At 42.1% G+C, this 19,072-nt stretch overlaps 1 protein-coding gene across 1 annotated transcript in view; it reads right to left on the bottom strand.

Annotated features, from left to right (window-relative positions):
• Nucleotides 1-96: 96 nt before the first annotated feature.
• The window catches only part of atrnl1b (attractin-like 1b), a 43,868-nt gene continuing 24,892 nt past the window's right edge, over nt 97-19,072 (bottom strand). Inside the window, exons 24-29 of the mRNA XM_061810869.1 lie at nt 17,978-18,135; nt 14,896-14,957; nt 12,345-12,423; nt 7,649-7,759; nt 1,934-2,048; nt 97-1,312 (exon numbers count right to left, since the gene is read on the bottom strand). Of these exons, the coding sequence (XP_061666853.1) occupies nt 1,188-1,312; nt 1,934-2,048; nt 7,649-7,759; nt 12,345-12,423; nt 14,896-14,957; nt 17,978-18,135 (650 nt within the window). The 3' untranslated portion in view covers nt 97-1,187. The remainder of the gene's footprint in view (nt 1,313-1,933; nt 2,049-7,648; nt 7,760-12,344; nt 12,424-14,895; nt 14,958-17,977; nt 18,136-19,072) is intronic.

Raw genomic sequence — 19,072 nt, 5'->3', positions numbered from 1 at the left:
ATCAGCAAGCAATGGGGTGGGGAGAACGTGACATTTTTCTTTTTTTTTTTTATTTTATATCCCATCATGTCGATCATCCTTAAAATACACTGATGATTACTGACAGGGAGTCTCTCTCATCGCTTGTTTTTTTTTTTTCTTCCTTTTTCCTAGTGAGATCCCGATTCCTGTGTAATAACACCGTCGTAGGAGCACTGTACAAACACACACAATCAGGGAACGTTAGCTAGCTTACATGAGCATTTTTTGCCATAACAATGCCCGAGAGGTTTAAAAAAACAAACAAACAGCATTTTAAAAAAACGCTGTCGAAATGTGCTATTACACAGGAATCTCGTTAAATATCAAAACATCAACCGAAACGCTCTTCTCCACAATCGCGCGAGTAAATGTAATACGGGATAAAGGAAAATATCTGGCCCAATCTGTCTTTGAAAGCGGACAAATGACGGGGAAATATCACGAGGGGAGAGAAACAAAGACGGCGTTAGTTTAAAAGCGAACACTGTACAGCTTTGAAAATTTTGCCCTCCGCTCTCGTGCAGCAATACAAAAATGTAACCGTGGGAATAAAGTCATAGAAAACAAACTCGGCCCTCGGAGCAAATGTCCTCGCTTCAAGTGTAGAACGTCGCCCAGAGTCCCAAAAGTGAGGCCAGAGACACCAAACAGAACACAGAGACTTGTGTTTCCAGTTTTGTCTGTACATTAAATGCTAAAAAGAGACGAATCGGTGCGATTGTAGTGCGCGGATTTCCTTCAGGCGGCAAAACGGCGGAGCTTTTAGCACCGTGAAACGCTGACGTGCAAAAAAAAAAAAAAACAAAAACAAAAAAAGGACAATAATAAACAATAGGCAGCATGTAACAGGCTTCGACCAGCTTTAGCTTGAAATGAAACTGCATAGCGATTAGCTTTTTCGCTCATGCTGAGCGAAAGGAAACAAGGAGGTGTCCAAAGACAAACGAGATCGTCCGTTTCCACCTTTTCGGTCCTGCGGGTTCTTCACAGTTCCTCGTCGCAGGAAAAGTCAAGTATGGCTGCACTTGAGGGTTTGTCCCCACTTCTGTCCCCTGCGACAGACGGGCAACCGGGATCTCCTCTGTGTCAACGTCTCTCGTCTCAGGAACGTCGTCCGCGGGGGAATCCGCCACGGTTCGGAGTGTTGAGGCGGCGGAGGATGGCGCTCAGACACAAGTGCCCTGGTGCGTCGGCGCCGCGGCCTTTCGGTTCTTTAACCCCTGCGACTTCTCCTTAAAATCCGATGCTTTTTGCTGGGAAATGTCGATCAGCGCGCTGGCGACGATCAGGCCTGTCGGCGGGGCGAGACAAAAAACGGCCGATCGGTCAAAGAACACAATTTCGATAGAAATGGCTACACGGTGAAATCGTGATTCACCATTTGCAGACTCACCAACCGTAATTCTCAGCCTACAGAGCGCACCTGCTAATAAGCCTCACCGAGTACATTTGTAAAGGAAATACCATTTGGTACATACGTAGGCCGCAGCTGTGTAAAAGCCGCAAGTGCCCGCATTGAAACGAGATATTTACACAGAAAGACGCTACACAGAGAGGCACGCCGCGCTAATGCTAACGCTATCGCCGCTGCGCTAACGAGGCTGGCTAAAAAAAACTAGTATAAATCACAGAGACACGGCAGTAACATGCTAGCGCAGCGCTAACAGGGCCAGACCGGTAAAAGTCACTTCCTCGGCACGTATATTCCACCGGTATCACTGGTGCCCTCTTGCAGCCGTTAGAAAAAATGCACAAATTAGCCGCATCACCGCATAAACCGCAGGCTTGGAAGCGTGTGAAAGATGGGCCGGAAATTACGGTACTTCGTAGTTATCCTCATGACCTGGCAAACTAGCTAGCAAAACTCATCGCACCCCGTAACATTTGATAAAGCCGTGATCCTGTTTCTTACCTGACTGGCCGGGCGGCGGCAAATTGGTGGGTCCCGACGGCAGCCGCATGAGGACCGTCAGCACGGCGGCTTTGCTTCCGGAACACGGCTCCACGGCGACGGGTTTGGGTGCGCCCTTGGTGGAAACGCAAAACAGTCACACGTAATCATCAGCAATCAAATGACTTTTTGTTGTTGTTGCTGTTCCTATGCATTTACAATTTCTATTAAATGAACTTAAATTAAAGTAAAATTATGTATATTTTTTGGGCGGTCCGTCTATATTGTGTATTTTTACCTATTGCAGGTAGGCTCAGCAAATATCCCCATACAAAAACTATTAATTTACATGTCCAGCGACTGCTGAATGAACCTCTCGGGTGACCAGAGTAAACGCTATCACGGCAGAGCTGAGAACCCCCCCCGTCCCCCTCCCGAGACAAACGTTTTAATTGGTCACACAACAACCACGCCGACCGAGACAGCGATAACGCTTGCGAGTCCCGCCGCCTGACATTCTGTCTGTTGAGAAGACCGACACTTAGACTTAATGGCCACAAAAGTGCTTGTGTCTCAAGCGTGAAAAACATGTCACCCTTACAATGAACGTCAAGGGTTTTTTTTTTTTTTTTTTTTTTGCAGCGCGTTTGGGAGAAATTGGGGAATAATAACACGTCTGATCACAATTGACTTCTTTGTGTCTGCCAGGATCCAAATTGTGATGACAGAGGGCTCAGAGACAGAATGCCCGAAAACTGGAATGGGTGTTGAGGGACTGATTAGTTTCTCTTTATTGGTAGATTTCTTCATTTGGGTGTACTGAAGGAGACTCTTTATGAGAGTACTTCATGTTTTTGCTTTTATAAGACTTTGTGAACTTAGAGATTTGAATGTCAACTGATAACTTTATCCTTTCAATCTTCATAAATTGTCCAAACTTTATTTATTATGGACCACCCAGTTTATGGTAGGCACCATCTTCCCGGAGGCGACCATAAATTGATTAGGGAGATTGATCTGAGCCTGATTAGGTGCTTTGACGGGGTGGGTACGATAAATCGATGAATGCCTTCCAATCAAACCTATCTGTCCAGCCATCCATTTTCTTCGCCGCTTATCCTCACGAGGGTCACGTGCTGGAGCCTATCCAGGTTGAAAACTCTTCATTTTTCTCACGCTTTATAAAATATATCCACTTCTGTAGGCAGTTTTAACTGTCTTTTTATATTTGTCATTTTGATCCCGTTTTAAATGTTTCATCTCTTTGTTTTCAAATGCTTTTAATCATGTAAAGCACATTGAGTTACCTCGTGTATGAAGTGCACTACACAAATAAATTTGCTTTGCTTTCCTATCCCGCCTGTCAACGGGCAGGAACCGGGGTCCACCCTGAACTGGTTCCCAGCCAATCGTGGGGCACATGGAGACAATCACACCTAGGGGCAATTTAGAGGGTCCAATTAATGTTGCATGTTTTTGGGATGTGGGAGGAAACCGGAGTGCCCTGAGGTAACTCCACACAGGCGGGCCCGGGATTGAACCCGCGACCTCAGAACTGTGAGGCCAACGCTTTACCAGCCGAGCCACCGACCTGTCCAAAACAATCTAATAATAACTAATTTGAATGAATCAACACAGAAAATTTAGTCACTAGCTCATGTTGCTATGGAGTATGGAGGGCTTTTTCTGCATACCATCTTTAGAGGTGACCGCCCTCACTCGAAACCTTCTGACATGGAAGTTATCATCATCAAATCATGTGTTTTATGAGTCCGGTATCAATTTTAATGGCAATTGTAAAATTATGCCAATGGGTCACTTTATCAGAAAAAGTAGAATATTGCTCCAAATTTGTGTGTCAGATGAATTTTGCAGACTTCCAAACTGGTAACTACTCTTATAATTGTCACCAAGCACTTCCTATTTTAAGTTAAGTCGAGAAGGAGTAATGATATTTAATGCAAAAACACGTGCGGCTGATCAGCATGTTACGACCTCTGCTTCAATTTGGGCCAGGAAAAGCACGACATATAGTCGGGCCAAGTTAAAGAAAACGAATAGAAATAACAACGTGCTTGCGCCTCGCACCGTCGTGGATGATCGAGCACGCGAGCCGGTCAGCCGTGATAATCTAAAAACAAGTAAAACCCAAGAGGAGCTGAAATGGCCTTGATAGCAAAATGGCTCCACAGCATCCGTATGAACAATAGACATTCATAAACAGTGATGAAAGAATCAAAATGGGAACTCAAATTAAATCTGTGTATGATAGAAAATATGTTTCTGTCACAGAATACAAATATTGATAAGCAATTCACGCAGGCCAAGTAAGTCACGTGACGAAAGGAAAACATTAGCGTGCATCTGGTAGGGTGAAATGACAACAGATGGGGGGGGGAATCGGGTAGGGGGCGGGGGGCGCAACGTGCTCCGTCTTGCACTGGCATCCAAGGGCAATCATGTTGTCAGTCGGCTTCGCGAGCACTCAAGTGATCCCCGCTAATGAGAAGCTCCATTCTCGCAAAAAGAAAAGAGGCCCTAAATTGTCTCGTGCATATCGAACGCTAAATCAGAATCTACCGCGTGATGATCCTTTTTTGCATGGATCACTGGGTGAGACGCCATTACAGCTGTTCCAAAACAAAGCTCCAAACGTTGGCATGGATTTAGAAAGTGCGGAAATGTTGCCCGGTTCCCTTTTCGTAGCGCAGTGGTGCAAATGTTGACGTTCAAGATCCCAAAAACATGCAACATTAATTGGACACTCTAAATTCCCCCTAGGTGGGATTGTGAGTGCGGCTGTTTGTCTCAATGCGGCCTGCGATTGGCTGGCAACCAGTTCAGGGTGTACCCCGCCTCCTGCCCGCTGACAGCTGGGATAGGCTCCAGCACTCCCTGCGACCCTTGTGAGGCTAAGCGGCTAAGAAAAGGGATGGATTTCAAGGTTTTCACGTTGCCAGGACATTTAAGTGGTCTTTGCCTGTTAATCGGGACATTGAGTCGCAGAAGAATGTTGAGTAATGACAATGCCCACTCCAAAAAAAAAAAAATTTGTCAAGATGCCTCACTTCAACATAGTTCTTTGACACCACTTCATATTTAAATCTTATCGCATCTTGGACTGTTTTAGAAAGTGCAGAAAAACCTCTGTCACATCGCCAGTATATTGGGGTTAAGGAAAGCTATAACATTCTATATTATACTGTATATATATATATCCATCCATCCATTTTCTTTTGCCGTTTATCCTCACAAAGGTCGCGGGGAGTGCTGGAGCCTATCCCGGACGTCAACGGGCAGGAGGCGGGGTACACCCTGAACTGGTTGCCAGCCAATCGCAGGGCACATGGAGACAATCACACCTAGCGGAAATTTAGAGTGTCCAATTAAAGTTGCATGTTTTTGGGATGTGGGAGGAAAACGAAGTGCCCACCCGGAGAAAACCCACGCAGGCACGGGGAGAACATGCATACTCCACACAGGCGGGGCCGGGATCGAACCCTTTTCCTCAGAACTGTGAGGCCAACGCTTTACCAGCTGATCCACCGTGCTGCCACTGTATATCTATATATAGATTATTTCGGAGAAAATAAAAAGGTCCTAAATCGTAGTCAGCGTGGTAACAAGCTGCTGGCACCAACAGGCGGTCAGTAAAATGTGTTGTCAGTGTCCTCTTTGACATCGGCAAGTGTTTCTAACTGTTAAGTGATGCCAGATGCTAAGCGATTATGCTTGTAAAAAAAAAAAAAAAAAAAAAAAAAAAAGTTTATGTTTAGACGGTTCACCTTCAGCTGCTGCCAAACAATGCCATAAAATTATTGAATTGCCCGTTTCACTTGACTCAGCTGTGTTTAAAATTAGCCGACATCACGGACGTTACAATTTGAAAAGCGGTCGCCGCGTGGTAATTCCCGCTGAAAATAACTTTGGATGCTCCAATGATCTGCATCGAGGAGAACACCTTCTCTTGTTGTTGCCTTGGCAACTCAAGAGTCATTTTTTTTTCCTAAACAGATTTAACTTTAAAAAAAAACAAAAAAACATTCTTTACAGAATGGAAATAACTGTGCATGCTGGCAATATTACACGCATGAGTGACGATTGAAGGTTAGCCGACACCATTTGATTGTTTTTAGTAATGTAGAATTATGAACCTCAAGAAATATGTGTCGCCATTTCTAACAGCGCTTTTGTTCTCAACGGTGTTGGCAACTTTCTTAAAATGACGCACGGACATCCAAACCAAAGACAGTCGAGCCTGTATTGGTTCACGCCGCATCTTGCGAGGGTCAACCAACAGAGGACGCGGAATTGTTATTTATTTTTTTCCTCTGCAGTTATCATTTCCCCAACAGCTTGGGACAGTGTTTACTGCAATTGTCTCCAGTGGGCACAAACCTTCTTCCTTAATGCGCTCTGACAAACAAACAGCTTTACCTGGCGTCCGAGATGGGACTGACACACGCTTGCGGAACTAATTCGGCTATAATTAATTTTACACTCGCAAATAGCTCCTGATCAGGTTGTTTTTCGGGGAGCTTGCAAATTGAAAACTGCGGCGGCGGATTGCGCTCCGTGAGCTAAGAAGCACGCCGTTGTTCTCCTCTCCTGTTCTTTACGCTGCCCTTCACGATGCCATAATGGGCGGCGAGCGGCGCTCAGCAATACACTAATGGCTAATGTAGTGCCTTCTCGCTGGTTGCCACAGTGATTTTTATTTCTCTCGGCGGCAGGTGACACAGAGGCGGCCTTGGCTGAGGAAACACTGTTGCTCCTCTGATGTCAATTTGAGCATGTGGCTCCCTTTTATTGCTTCCAGCTACGCTTTTATCCCCAGTGACATTGAGTCCGCTGCTGTGCTTCCTTCAAGATTTCTTTTCTACTTTTCTATAATGTATGTGATGTATTTAAATGATTGGAAGAAAGGTCAGATGTTTTCTTTTAAGTTACGACACAAAAAAGCAAAAAATAACCACACCTTCTCATGTCTCTCCTGAATGTACCAATGCAGACTCCAGTTTTTCTTATAACTACTGTAATTCCCGGCCTACAGAGCGCACCTGGTTATAAGCCTCGCCCAGTACATTTGTCAAGGAAATACCGTACATACGCCGCAGCTGTGTAAAAGCCAAAAGTGCCCACATTGAAACCCACATTGAAAAACGATATATTTACGTAAGAAATAGACGGTACACGGAGTTTAAGGCTAGCGCCACCATGCTAACACTAGCGCCGCCGCAGTAACGCTAACGCCGCGCTAACAGGGTCGGTTAAAAAAAAAAACATACGGTAAAAATCCCTGAGACACGAGAATTACACCGTAGCGCAATGCTAAGAGGGCCGGACTGGTAGAAGTCACTTCCTCGGCACATATATTCCACCTGTCTCACTCTTACCTTTACCGCTCGAGTGCCCCCTAGCGGCCGTCATATAAAAAATGCAGAAACTAGCCGCATCACCGCATAAACTGCAAGGTTGAAAGCGTGTAAAAAAAGTCGCATCTTATAGGCCGGAAATTACGGCGGATTAAAAAATATGCATGGTGAGAATTTAGCACAAATAAAAACATTTAATTGGTTGCAATGATTCCTGAGGACTATTCAAATAAGCAGGCGTGGGCAAACTTGTGTGCTCTAGGACCACTTTTAATTTTTAAAATGCAAAGATGGGGCAGGCCATTTGCAGATAAGGGAAAAACTACATGTATATATATATTGTGTATAGTAAATTACTTACGTCGCCCATCGGTTGCAGCATCTCCATTTGCTCGCCTACTCGAGCGTCCAGCACGACAGCAGCCGAAGCGAACGGACGACTGGCCATTTGTTGACGTTCTCTCATTAGTTGCTGGTGGTGGTGGTGGGCCGTGGGGGGGAAAATCAAATAAAATCAGTCAAAGAATACTAGCTAATACATTGTTACATATAAAAAAATATGGACGCGTTAGAGTGGTAAGTATAAACAAAGTATAAGTTGTATTTTCTTAATGACATATTTGCAGTCAATTAAATGAAAAAATAAGTATGCGTCTATAAGGTATGCAGTATTCACAACTACTTCAAGCCATAATTATCTTAGGGACGTGTTTAGAAAGTAGTAGTAGGTGCTCATATAATCTTGGTGCTGCAGTTTGATTTATTCTTTGACAAAAATGGAAAACATGCTCCTGCTTCCCCCCCCCCTCCTCTTCTTCTTTTTTTTTTGACGGGAATTCCCGATCCAGTTACAAATAGTTCAAACGTGACACCTAAAATCAAAATCCTATGTATGCTGTCGGCATAAAAGAGAAGCAGAAAATGAAATGGGGGGGCCGTCGCAACGTTCCTCGACCCTCTGGGCGTTAAAGCTAAAAAAAAAAAAAAAAAAAAAAAAAAAAAAAAAAAAAAAAAAAATCGATGGCAGATATCGATGGGGAAAACACTGAAAAAACATCCGTGTTGTAAAAATCTGGTGCTCGTTTCCGTGACCCACTCGTGATCGCAAAATGTGCCATCAATTCTGATGCAATACAATGTAAATGATTATAAATATCATTATTACATAATCATCCAGAAATGTTGCAGTTTGACTTCCGTTTCTATCATGCAGAAAAGAGTCCCACCCCCATCACAAATCAATACCGTAAAACAACAAGAGCCACACTTTTCAACCGCAACGCTGTTTGATCAATAGCACAACAGCTGCAAGGACACTGTCGATTGATTATTGCATTTGCAACGGGATCAAGTTTGTTGCGTTGAGGATCAAGGATCAATTAGTCCTAATATGCAGCTCAGAATTCAGATAGTAGTAGGAATCCAATTTGTTCAAAACCGAGTGCTTGTTATCAGAATATAAAAATGCTTTTTTTCTGTGATCGCACATTGTGTAGCTTGCTATGTTAAGGACCACCACGTCATAGTATTAATTAGCTGAATATTGAGCACAAATTTTAGCCAGCAGTACCTTGCTAGGGTTACCTTAGCTATTGCGGACGATTTCTCAGACAAGAAAGACGAAACAACAACAAGAAAACAAAATCAGGTTCGAGGTGAAACAAGGACATCTGCCACGTGAAATTGAGATTGATTTTGCTCACCATTCCTCTAGTGCTTTAAAACTTTAAGCCGCCACATTGTTGCGCATCTCTGCTATTAACCATCCTATAGAGACATCACATCTATCAAAATAAGCCGGACTGGGCCCAGCCGAAGGTCAACAATGAGGAAATTTGCCCTTCTCAGAAAGATAAAGCAAGATGTAGGCGCCTGCAGAGAAGTTGTAATAATGTTTTTTTTTGTTTGTTTTTTCTGTCGTCGTCGTCGTTGTTGTAATTTCCAACACCAAAGCTTCAAACCCAACAACATCCATCCTAAATGTCAGATAGCCGCAGCATTATTTATCACGCCGCGGTGTTAATTTAAAACGACAAAGCGCCGGAGAGGGGAGGCAAAGTCACGGAGAGCCTCGTGTCCGGCGACGGCGTAAAAATGCGCTGGGAATACAATCGTCACAATAACAGAAAAGATTCCACAAATGAATAACTTGAGTGAACGACAAAAGGCCAGAGTGAAGTCCGTAAAAGCAATTAACAAGTGATTTTGTCAAGAACACAAGCTGGAGTCTTTCACTGCCGCGATAAGCTAGCGCACGCGCCACATTAATATGCCACTTGATTAATTTGGCAAGTGAGCGCATGAATTATCTGCCTGGTGAATACAGCCTTTCCCCTCCTTTCATGGGGGGCTATAAAAAGTGTCATCCCGCCTCTGAGCCTTTTTGGCACCTTCGCGGGTCACTTTGTGCTTTTTTTCCTGCGTCACGGTGGGCTCCCACAGGCACAGCCCTAAACACAACGCCGTAATACGTCAATTTTGGCTGAAACCGGCACGCCCGACCCAAAAGACTTCACACCGACGCACACTTTTATTATGAACCGAGGTTGGATAAAATGTGGCAGTGTTCCACACTGATATCACAAACCCAGACAACACGGGCCGCGGGAATCTTGATTATCCCCATTGTTCCCTGCTCTGCTCTGAGGTAAGAACATCGCGGTAAAACCCTTATCAGGTGACTTTAGATGAAATGACTCAAGTTCAAACTCAAATCCTGGAGTCCATAAAGTTTTCTAAGCTCAGGATTTAGCAAATGTTTCCCTAAGACGATTTCCAAGGGAAGGATGAGCTTATCAAAACAACGCATGGAGTGTTGATGAAGATCTTCGAGGGAATTCACGTTGCCACGAAAGGGGAGAACAACGTGGTCGAAAAGTCGCATCAGCGCAAATACAAAAGCTCATTATCGGGGCGAGCAAGTGCATCAAAAGCGTTAGAATTTACATAATTGATACCTACACATACTTGTGCCTGTACTTAACTTTAAATTTTCAAACTGCATCCTTGCAAAAATAGATTTCTTCCTTCAAGCTCTTTATTTGCTCAGTCTGACTTTCAAAACGAAGCCCTTTGCAATTGGTAATTGTAGCATAGCATAGCATAACATTAGCTACCAACAAAGTGCACATATTTAACGCCAAAGTATGTCCATCCACACGTCAATGTGTGCCGGGATAAAAAGACAGCTCGGTTTACATATTATTATCACTTACATTTTTCGAGTTCAGGAATGCAGCACCTAACCACTTTTATCCTTCTGTAATTTGATTACAGCACACTGGCACTATTAATCCTCACATTTTAGCACATTTTATGTGCAGGCTCCCCGCCCACCCGCATTTTCCTGAATTCAGGAAAGCACAGCACCAAGCAACATATCGGGAAAAGTCTTAAGTAAATATACTTATCTCCATGGCAACATTCATGCACGTCCATCTGACCACTGATGACGCGTAATGATAGCAAACCTGACATTTATATACATCGTCCATGAAGTGAGCATGGGAAGCAGGCGCAGCTTTTGTAATTGTCCTCACATTTCAGAAAATTTGGGGTCAAGCAGCAGTTGATGAGTCTTCAATTAAGACTTTTTTTCCGTGACATCAAAATTAACTTGGAACGTGACATAAAGCCAGTTTGCGAGCCTATTCGCTGTGATTCCCATTCTGTGACAATAGCACATCTTCAATACGTGTTATCAATTTTTTTTTCAATACATTTTGAGTTGTGCTTAAAGATGTGAAAACCATGGATGGGTAAAGTATGGTTGGCAGTTCACAGACAGCCCGTTCCATTCTTTAATCCGGCTCACTGGTAACGTCGATTGTCTATTAGGTCATTTATTTTTTGATTAATCGACGATTCCGATTAAAAAAAAAAAAAAACACATCTCTTTCTACAGAAAGAGGACTTTTTCCAAATTGACATTCCAAAAAAAATGCACACAAATTGACTGGTTGTAATGTCAGAAAAGGCAAAAAATTGCTCTACGACATTTGAAAAAGAGTGCATGGATGGATGCATGGATGATGATGACGATGACACGCATGCATTCGCTTTTGCAGTATTTTAAAGGTTTTTCGCACAGTCGGGAGCTTGGGGTGACAGCAGACTTCGACGTGCACCGCTGGTGGCCAACGACAGTTTCGTCCCATTTTAATCAACGATTGTGTCAAAATTGGAAATTTTTGAGCATTTTAATTTCGTTAAATACAAGGACCCCTCCCAATACTGACGACATATTTACTGTAGCCTTTTTCTTCGAATGGCCTGGCCAGTCTCAAAGCCGCCCCTGGTCCAGACATTGGAATGACAAAGCGACCACTGAATCGCTACAGTGGAAAGTACAAACATGTAGTGTAAAACATCTTTTAACGTATGGTGCCGTCCTGTGAAATGAAATGTCACTGCCTCCTAGCTACTGCAACGTTGGCATCAGAGAGGTCAGCGCTCATGTCCTGCGTTGTGGCATTTACAGCTGTTGTACTGTCCTAACTTTGCCCCTGCTTGTGGGGAAAAACCTTATCACATGGCCTCACTGTGTATTTCCAAATACAGCAGCAGTATCTTTGCAAGGTACCACTTCCATCTGCCTGGAAAGGACATGTATCTTGGATAACAGAATTATGTTAATAATACCAGAACTGCAGTATTTACTTACAGGAAAAATGATCATTTGGGTTAATCGCATTATTTTGATGCGGGAACTGAAGGGCAGTGACAAACACCAAGGGAGGTCCAAAAATAAAAAAATAAAAAAATTATGTGAGCAGCATTTTAATGAAGGCAGACCATCTGCACGCATTAAATTTTTTTTTACCGACTAATTTTTTAAACTGGCATGATTCTCGGTCATGATGGCAATTATTCTTGTTTATGTTCCTATTTCAATTAGTGGCAGACGGATACAAAATCCAGATCCTGATTATCAATGTCAGCTGAAACAAACACTGCAAAGCTGGCCTCGTTGGAGTCAATCAGACCACTATCAATCAATTAAAACCACTTTTCCAAACACTGCATTTGGACTTTGAGTGGGTTAAAGGGCACTTTACCTCTCGCCGACGCGAAGCCCAACAGGTCTGCTTGATCTTCCACACCACTGCTGCCACCAGGAGAAGCGACAGAAAACAACTAAAGGAAGACAAATAATATGGCAGTGCTCAGAACAGGGAAACAAAATAAATCATTAGCCCAAGAATATTCTGTTACTTGCCTACTATGCCAATGTATTTTAATGTTGGACATGGTGTTGGTACTTGGACAGCTAAGGAATATTTTTAGCTGGTACAAATACAAAATATTATCGCGGTCTTTCTTCCATGTATGCACACTTCATGACCGTGTAATAACACTCAGTAGTCGACCCTTTTATAAACAGCGTCTGTAAATATGCTCCCTTTCTTTCCTTCCACAGATATGATGGATTGTATGTTTTTCTTCCAACATACTAATTATAGCACAATCGCTGAGTCAGTACAAATTGAGCCCATCTCAGAGGTCTTGAAAATACTCAAGCAATAACGATGTTCATAAAAATATGACGGTAAGAAGGTAATTGGCTGAGTCTATAAATCATGTGTCTACATTAATTTCCAAGTTAGAAGGGAACATGAGCCTGCTCCCGATGTGCAGGCACAAAGATAATTACGCCGCGATGTGAACTACATCCTGTAATTTGAGCAACAAGCCCTCGTCTTTGGGGGGCAGCAGCAGTAATCTCCTTTCACTGGGGGCACATTATCAACTCGGACCTGATGAACCCAGGAGCATTTGTTTGATATTTAAACCTGAGCGTGCTGTCAGTTAGATATACGGCCGAAGTGGGCGGAACCGTGCGATCGGGCAACGGCGGCGTTGATGGCGGTGTGAAACGTGATCGCACTGGCAAGGACCAGAAGCGACGGTGCCAAAGAGAAAAGGTGAAATCCGCTGTAAGCGACGGGAAAACATCAAACCGCGTGCGTTCACACTTGGCAGCGTGGGAATGCTTTTGTTGTATATATATATTTTTTTTAAAAAGTGCCGTGATTGCCATTGCGCTACTTTGAAGATAAGCGGCAATGATTTGAGTGTGGTGGGAATAGAGAACAGGAAAAAAAAAAGGCAAAAATCATCTAACCTCATACAAATATGTTGACAACCTTATATGGATCGGCTGTTTACTGTAAACCATTATCAAAAACCTTGAGGCCATAAATAGAATAAGGAAACACTAATTTCAGCACAGTCATTAATGATTTGTTAAATACACTAGAATAAAAAGTAATTTCCCCAAAAGAAGATTGCCCATATAGCAGTACAGTCAAATGAGCACCACAGGGGGAAATGTCACCTTTGGGAAACACATTTTGGGGGGTCTAAGAGTCTTGTTGTGAAAAGGCAAAAACATCATCCGAAACATCTGTGCAGAGGTGACAAGAAAGGTCCTTCCCTTTCTTTTGTGCGTCGAGGCAAGGTGGGAAACCCTGCATGGCAATTTGATATTGTTGTCATCAGGCCGATTAGGTTTCCCTGTGAAAACTCCCACACACGTTCGACGAAGTGTAGCACGGCCATACGAACATTTTAGTATTCCTAATACATTTTGGCGACTATCAAACTGCTGCTTCCAGCCAAATAGTGGACCCAATTTTGCTACAGTCGCTTTAAGATCATAAGCTCCCCCCCAAAAAATTGACAGAAATCTTGTCTATCTATTAATGTATAAGCAAGCCCAAACCTACTCTCAACAAACACATCCCTATTTATTTGGAGCATTTTTAAAATAACATTTTTGTTGAACTTTATATGTGCAAGGCAAGAAGCCATATCTAATTTAAATGCAAATAAAACAATTTAACGTTCAAAAAGTAATAACCACATGACATGTTTATCACGTGGCTGGGAATTGAACTACAAAGAGACCATTACAGGAGGGAAGATAGTGTTTTTTTTAATTCCTTTTGTTATTAAACACCAATTACCTTGGATGCATTTTTTTTTATACATATAAACTGCCATATTATATTATATAAATCTCTGTCCAACGAGTTTTCTGAGCAAGAATCCCTGAATTCGGCTGTAATTTGATCCACTGGATGCAAGCGATAACTGTGTAACAGTTTAGCAGGATGGTTTTTGTGGCCGGGCCAGTGATGGGCAGGCGCCTCGGGCAACGGCGGGCTTCTATTCGCAACCCTGACAGCTCCACACAAATAAGCTTGTCCGTCAGCCAATAAAACCAGCGCCCAAGACCGAAACAACACAATGGGCTCAGGTCAGTGGCTATCCTATTACAAGTTCATAGTCTAAGCTTGAAATGTATTCATATCTAGAAAATAAGTTTTTGTTTTTGTTTTTCCCCCACTAACTTAATGTCTTGGACAAAGTTAGCTACGAATAAATCCTGATTTATGACCAGTCGCAGCAATGAAGACCTAATGAAATGATTACTGTCAGTTCCATTCAATTTACTGCTGGGATGCATTTAGTTGACCGCCGAAGAGGCTGAAAGAGATCAATGAGATCAAATATGCAAACGAAAACGAGTGTGACTCCTTGGCAGATAAATACTGAGGCGACAATACTTAAATCCCACGGTGTGCCTGGCAAGAGTTGACTCACCTGAAAAAGGTCACAAAGAACTGCACAAGGTCCATGATGCTGTTGTGCTGGGAAAAGGCAATCTAGTGGGAGCAAAGGAGGGGAGAAAAATCATTACATAGATATTGAAATAGGAAATCTACATGTTACCAATATATTGCAATGTGTTTCAAGTAAAACTGGAGCTTAAAACAAAATGAGAAATGGCACATAGCTGGCCGGGGAATAAACATTAAGCAGTGTTAAAAACTACAGTTGAAAACTGAATCTTACATGTACTGTCTAAAAGGACAGCACAAATGTCTGACATTAAATGTGACTAAACCTTGTTTCAGGTCAATCAGAATTACCAAAATAATTTCTATTTACCATTAATTGGGCACTCTAAATTGCCCCTAGGTCTGATTGTGAGCGTGACTGTTCTTTGTCTCCATGTGCCCTGCGATTGGCTGGCAACCAGCTCCTTCCCGTTGGCAGCTGGGATAGACTCCAGCACACCCTGCCACCCTTGTGAGGATAAGCGGCAAATAAAATGGACGGACGGCTGGAATTTCTATTTGCGAAACAGCTGAATAATGTGTAATGATGTGTCAAACTACCTTGACTCTTCAGGGAATCTGTCAGATGCTTTTCCCAATTTGTTTAAAAGCATCGTTCGGTAATCCCACTCTATGTAAACTTTGATGAAAGTAGTGGAAAATTGCATAAGGACCCAGCAGTTAAATCTTTACTGTTAGAACAACTGTTTAGTACCGACTTGTTCATTGGTTTCCTGAATGGAAAAAGGACAATTTGAGGAAGTCATCAACTTTTGTATGGAAGTGGATGACACGCCCACAAACTGATGGCGGCACAGAGTTGTAGTTAACTGTTCATTATCGTTATTAAACATGTCTGTGGTTTGGGAAAAAATGGGCCCAGAGCATAGTTCTGCTTTTGTGAAACATTTTTTTGGGGATGGGAGTGGGTGATAGTTATGTGACAGGCCACATCCAAGTGACATCATTATCTACTGTAGACGCTTCGGAGGCATTCTGCCCCGAAAGCATTCAGACAGACACACAATATCGACAGCGGCCCAGTCCCTTCAGGGCAAGACGAGCGCTTGTGCAACCGAGCGTGAGTTGTGTTAAGAGACTGATTTGTTGTTGCACGTTTGTCGCTGGGAATGTGGATGAGGAGCAAATACAAAAAGAAAAAAAAATGTATTTATTTCAGTACAGATTGAAGCAAAAACTGAAAGCAACAATCTATTAATCAAGCAAATGTGTGCGAAGTAACCCTCTCCTGGGGGGGTAGGCAGCCTGAGAAAATGAAAAAATAACATCTGTCTTAACCTTGCTACACTTAAGAGTTAGACCAAGGTTACTCATAGACATCTAATGTTCTAAATTAGGTGAACAATGTTCTATATTTTACAGATACACTGCAATAAATCAAAATAGTTTAAAAAGCTTTTGGTTAGTTTAGTTACAACTGAAAAAGTAAAACATCTATTCAAGTGATTCACTACACACGTATTTTCCGAATACAGTATATATGTATGATTTGGATTATATCTTACAGCACATGAAAAACAAAAAATTCAACATCCATAGAAATTCGATAATACATTATAATAAGGCAAACAATTGGGCATGAATTTGTATTTTCCCAAGTGCTTCGTAAATCTCATGAATACATAAATTCATGAACATTTTGACCATATTCTGTTTCATGTATGATGATCATGATGTAACCGTTTGCCCAAAACTTTTAAGATGTTTGAGAATGTTGCAAAAAATTGCATTTACTCAAACCTGACAAAGAGGATCAAAGATGTGAACACTGTTCAATAATAAACACAAATTCAAAATCTGGCCATGGAATCAGAAATTTGGCCTTAAGTGCTAGTTAGCAAACTGAAGCGCACACACTGATGACAAAGTGGACTTCAACTCCAAAGCTTTCATGAAACTTTACCATTTTTTACCATTGTAGCTTTTCAAATTACATTTTATATATATATATATATATATATTTTTTTTTTTTTTTTCCTCTTCTTCTTTTAATAGAGTCGCTGATGTGAGATGAGTTGTTCAGTGTGACATGGCCAACAATTCGCAACAGCTCACAATGACGTGTTGGCGATTTTTCGATAAGGGGGAATGAGGGAGATTTAGCATCGGTCCGGTTGGGTTTTCGTGTAATGTGGGGTCAAAGTCATATGTTCGGGGTTAATTCACCTTCAAGACATCTATTTCGGATCAATGGACCTGTTCGAGAGACACTGAAAACATTTTGAGTTGGTGGAGGTTTCTTTAAACGGAGGACTTGTAACAATTCCAGTGAAAGCAAAATAAATTCTGTGTTTTTCCACTTTTTAAAGCAATTAGTAGGCCTGGCCCTTTTGAAAGCTTTAAATTGGGATTTACTTCAGCTGCAATAAAATCAGACACCTTCTCGAACCGGGCTTAGCAGTTGATGCCGGTCCGTAAATAGGCTGTTGTTCGTCGGGGAATTTAATAGAAAACTATTACTGGAACACCTCAATAGATGAGCTGACACTAAACATCAACTATGGTCTACCATGTGGAAAGGAGGGCTGCGACAAACATGAAAATCATTAAACGATAAGCCAAAATGATTTGCGAAAGGAGAGGAAATTTCGTCCCTGATAGAAAAAAGGTTTATCATTACATATAGACACTACTAACCCGACTTGCAAAAATCACCAATAAATAACCAGATAAATGGAATTTTTATATTATGTCACACAAAAGTAGGAATTAAAAGATATCGAAGATTGAAATCGCTGTAAAGCTCCCCGTTCAAAGATTTGATTTGGGAATTGGAAAAATGTGGTTTTGCATTCAACATTACAAGTTCTACTATATTACAAGGAGCAATCAATAGGACAACCTGAACACATCAGCTGGTTAACAAGGTGCAAATCATAGCATTAGTCCATATTCAATCTAGTTTTTAAAAAAAAAAAAAGTGAACTTCAAATCTGCCTGAGCAATATAGGATTAAACAAGGAGAGCTCCAATGCAAGCGCAGCATAAATGTGTTATCTGGCCAAATTGGATTGCCCCAAGGTCGGCGGGCAATACGGCCATACCTGAATCTTGATGGGCCACGAGAAGTTACTGACGTAGACATAAAAGGTGATGTTGGGGTTGCTCCTGAAGGTGAACTTCTCACAGGAGAAGCTGTCTCTGTATTCCTTGATGTTGGTCTTGGACACGATGGGCACCTCCTCGCCTGAGATGGTACCGGCTGTTGGACCAAAGAGAGATGACAGCAGGGTATTTTGGAGTTTCGCAAACAGATGAGCAATTGAAAGTAAACTAGTTTAAAGCATGCATAACTGATTCAACTTTAACATTGGGAACTTATTGCCACTTATTCAAGTGTTTGGCAATTATAAAAGACATGCAAATTATATCAGAGTATGTTTGCATTCAAGCAAGAAAGTAAACTCTTGGTCAAAACAATCAAATTTTTCCTTATTCATTCAATGCGTTTGGATTTAAATGGACTGAAGTTAGCTTAGTTTGGATCCATTTGTTAGACACACCCCAAAAATATGTATATTTTAAATAATGCTTTTTTTTTTATTACTACAAATGTATAACTATTAGCCGTGTCAATCATAACAACATGAGCAAAAATCAATTTCCAGGCATCCAAAGCTCTGGCAAACAGTCCGCTTTACATATAATAAAATGTTTCCAATCATTTCATATTCACGCTCGTGTCGCTGGCCTCAAGTCATTGACATTCCAACCCAGCGCTGGGAAACAAAAGAACAGAAAATGACAGCTTGAGCGCGCCGACGTGAGCGTGTTTATCTTAATTGAAATCGCCCTCCTACACCACCACCACAAGCTCCACCCAAAGGCGCTTAAGGCTCTTGTCAATTGTGAAGAGGCTCCACCGCGACTTCAGAGGCACAATATCTTTAGTGGGGGGACATGGGGTGGGGGGTGGTCACTCAACTTCCAATTTTAATGAGAGGGCAAAAAAAAAAAAAAAAAAAAAAAGAAAAGGTAAAGGTGGCTGTGAGTTGATTTTATTGTATTTTTTTTCTTTAAACCAATGGGGGGAAAAAGTCAGGTGTTGTGTTGTGTTGCCGGAGAAGGTGGCGGAGGACTTGAGTGGAGGAGGAGGTAGGAAGAAGGGCAGGAGATAAGCACACGAGGGCTGGATGGCT

This window comes from Syngnathoides biaculeatus, chromosome 22, assembly GCF_019802595.1.
Source record: "Syngnathoides biaculeatus isolate LvHL_M chromosome 22, ASM1980259v1, whole genome shotgun sequence".
Taxonomy (NCBI): Eukaryota; Metazoa; Chordata; class Actinopteri; order Syngnathiformes; family Syngnathidae; genus Syngnathoides; species Syngnathoides biaculeatus.
The sequence above is the reverse complement of the archived record's forward strand: the minus strand, read 5'-3'. Positions and strand labels throughout refer to the sequence as shown.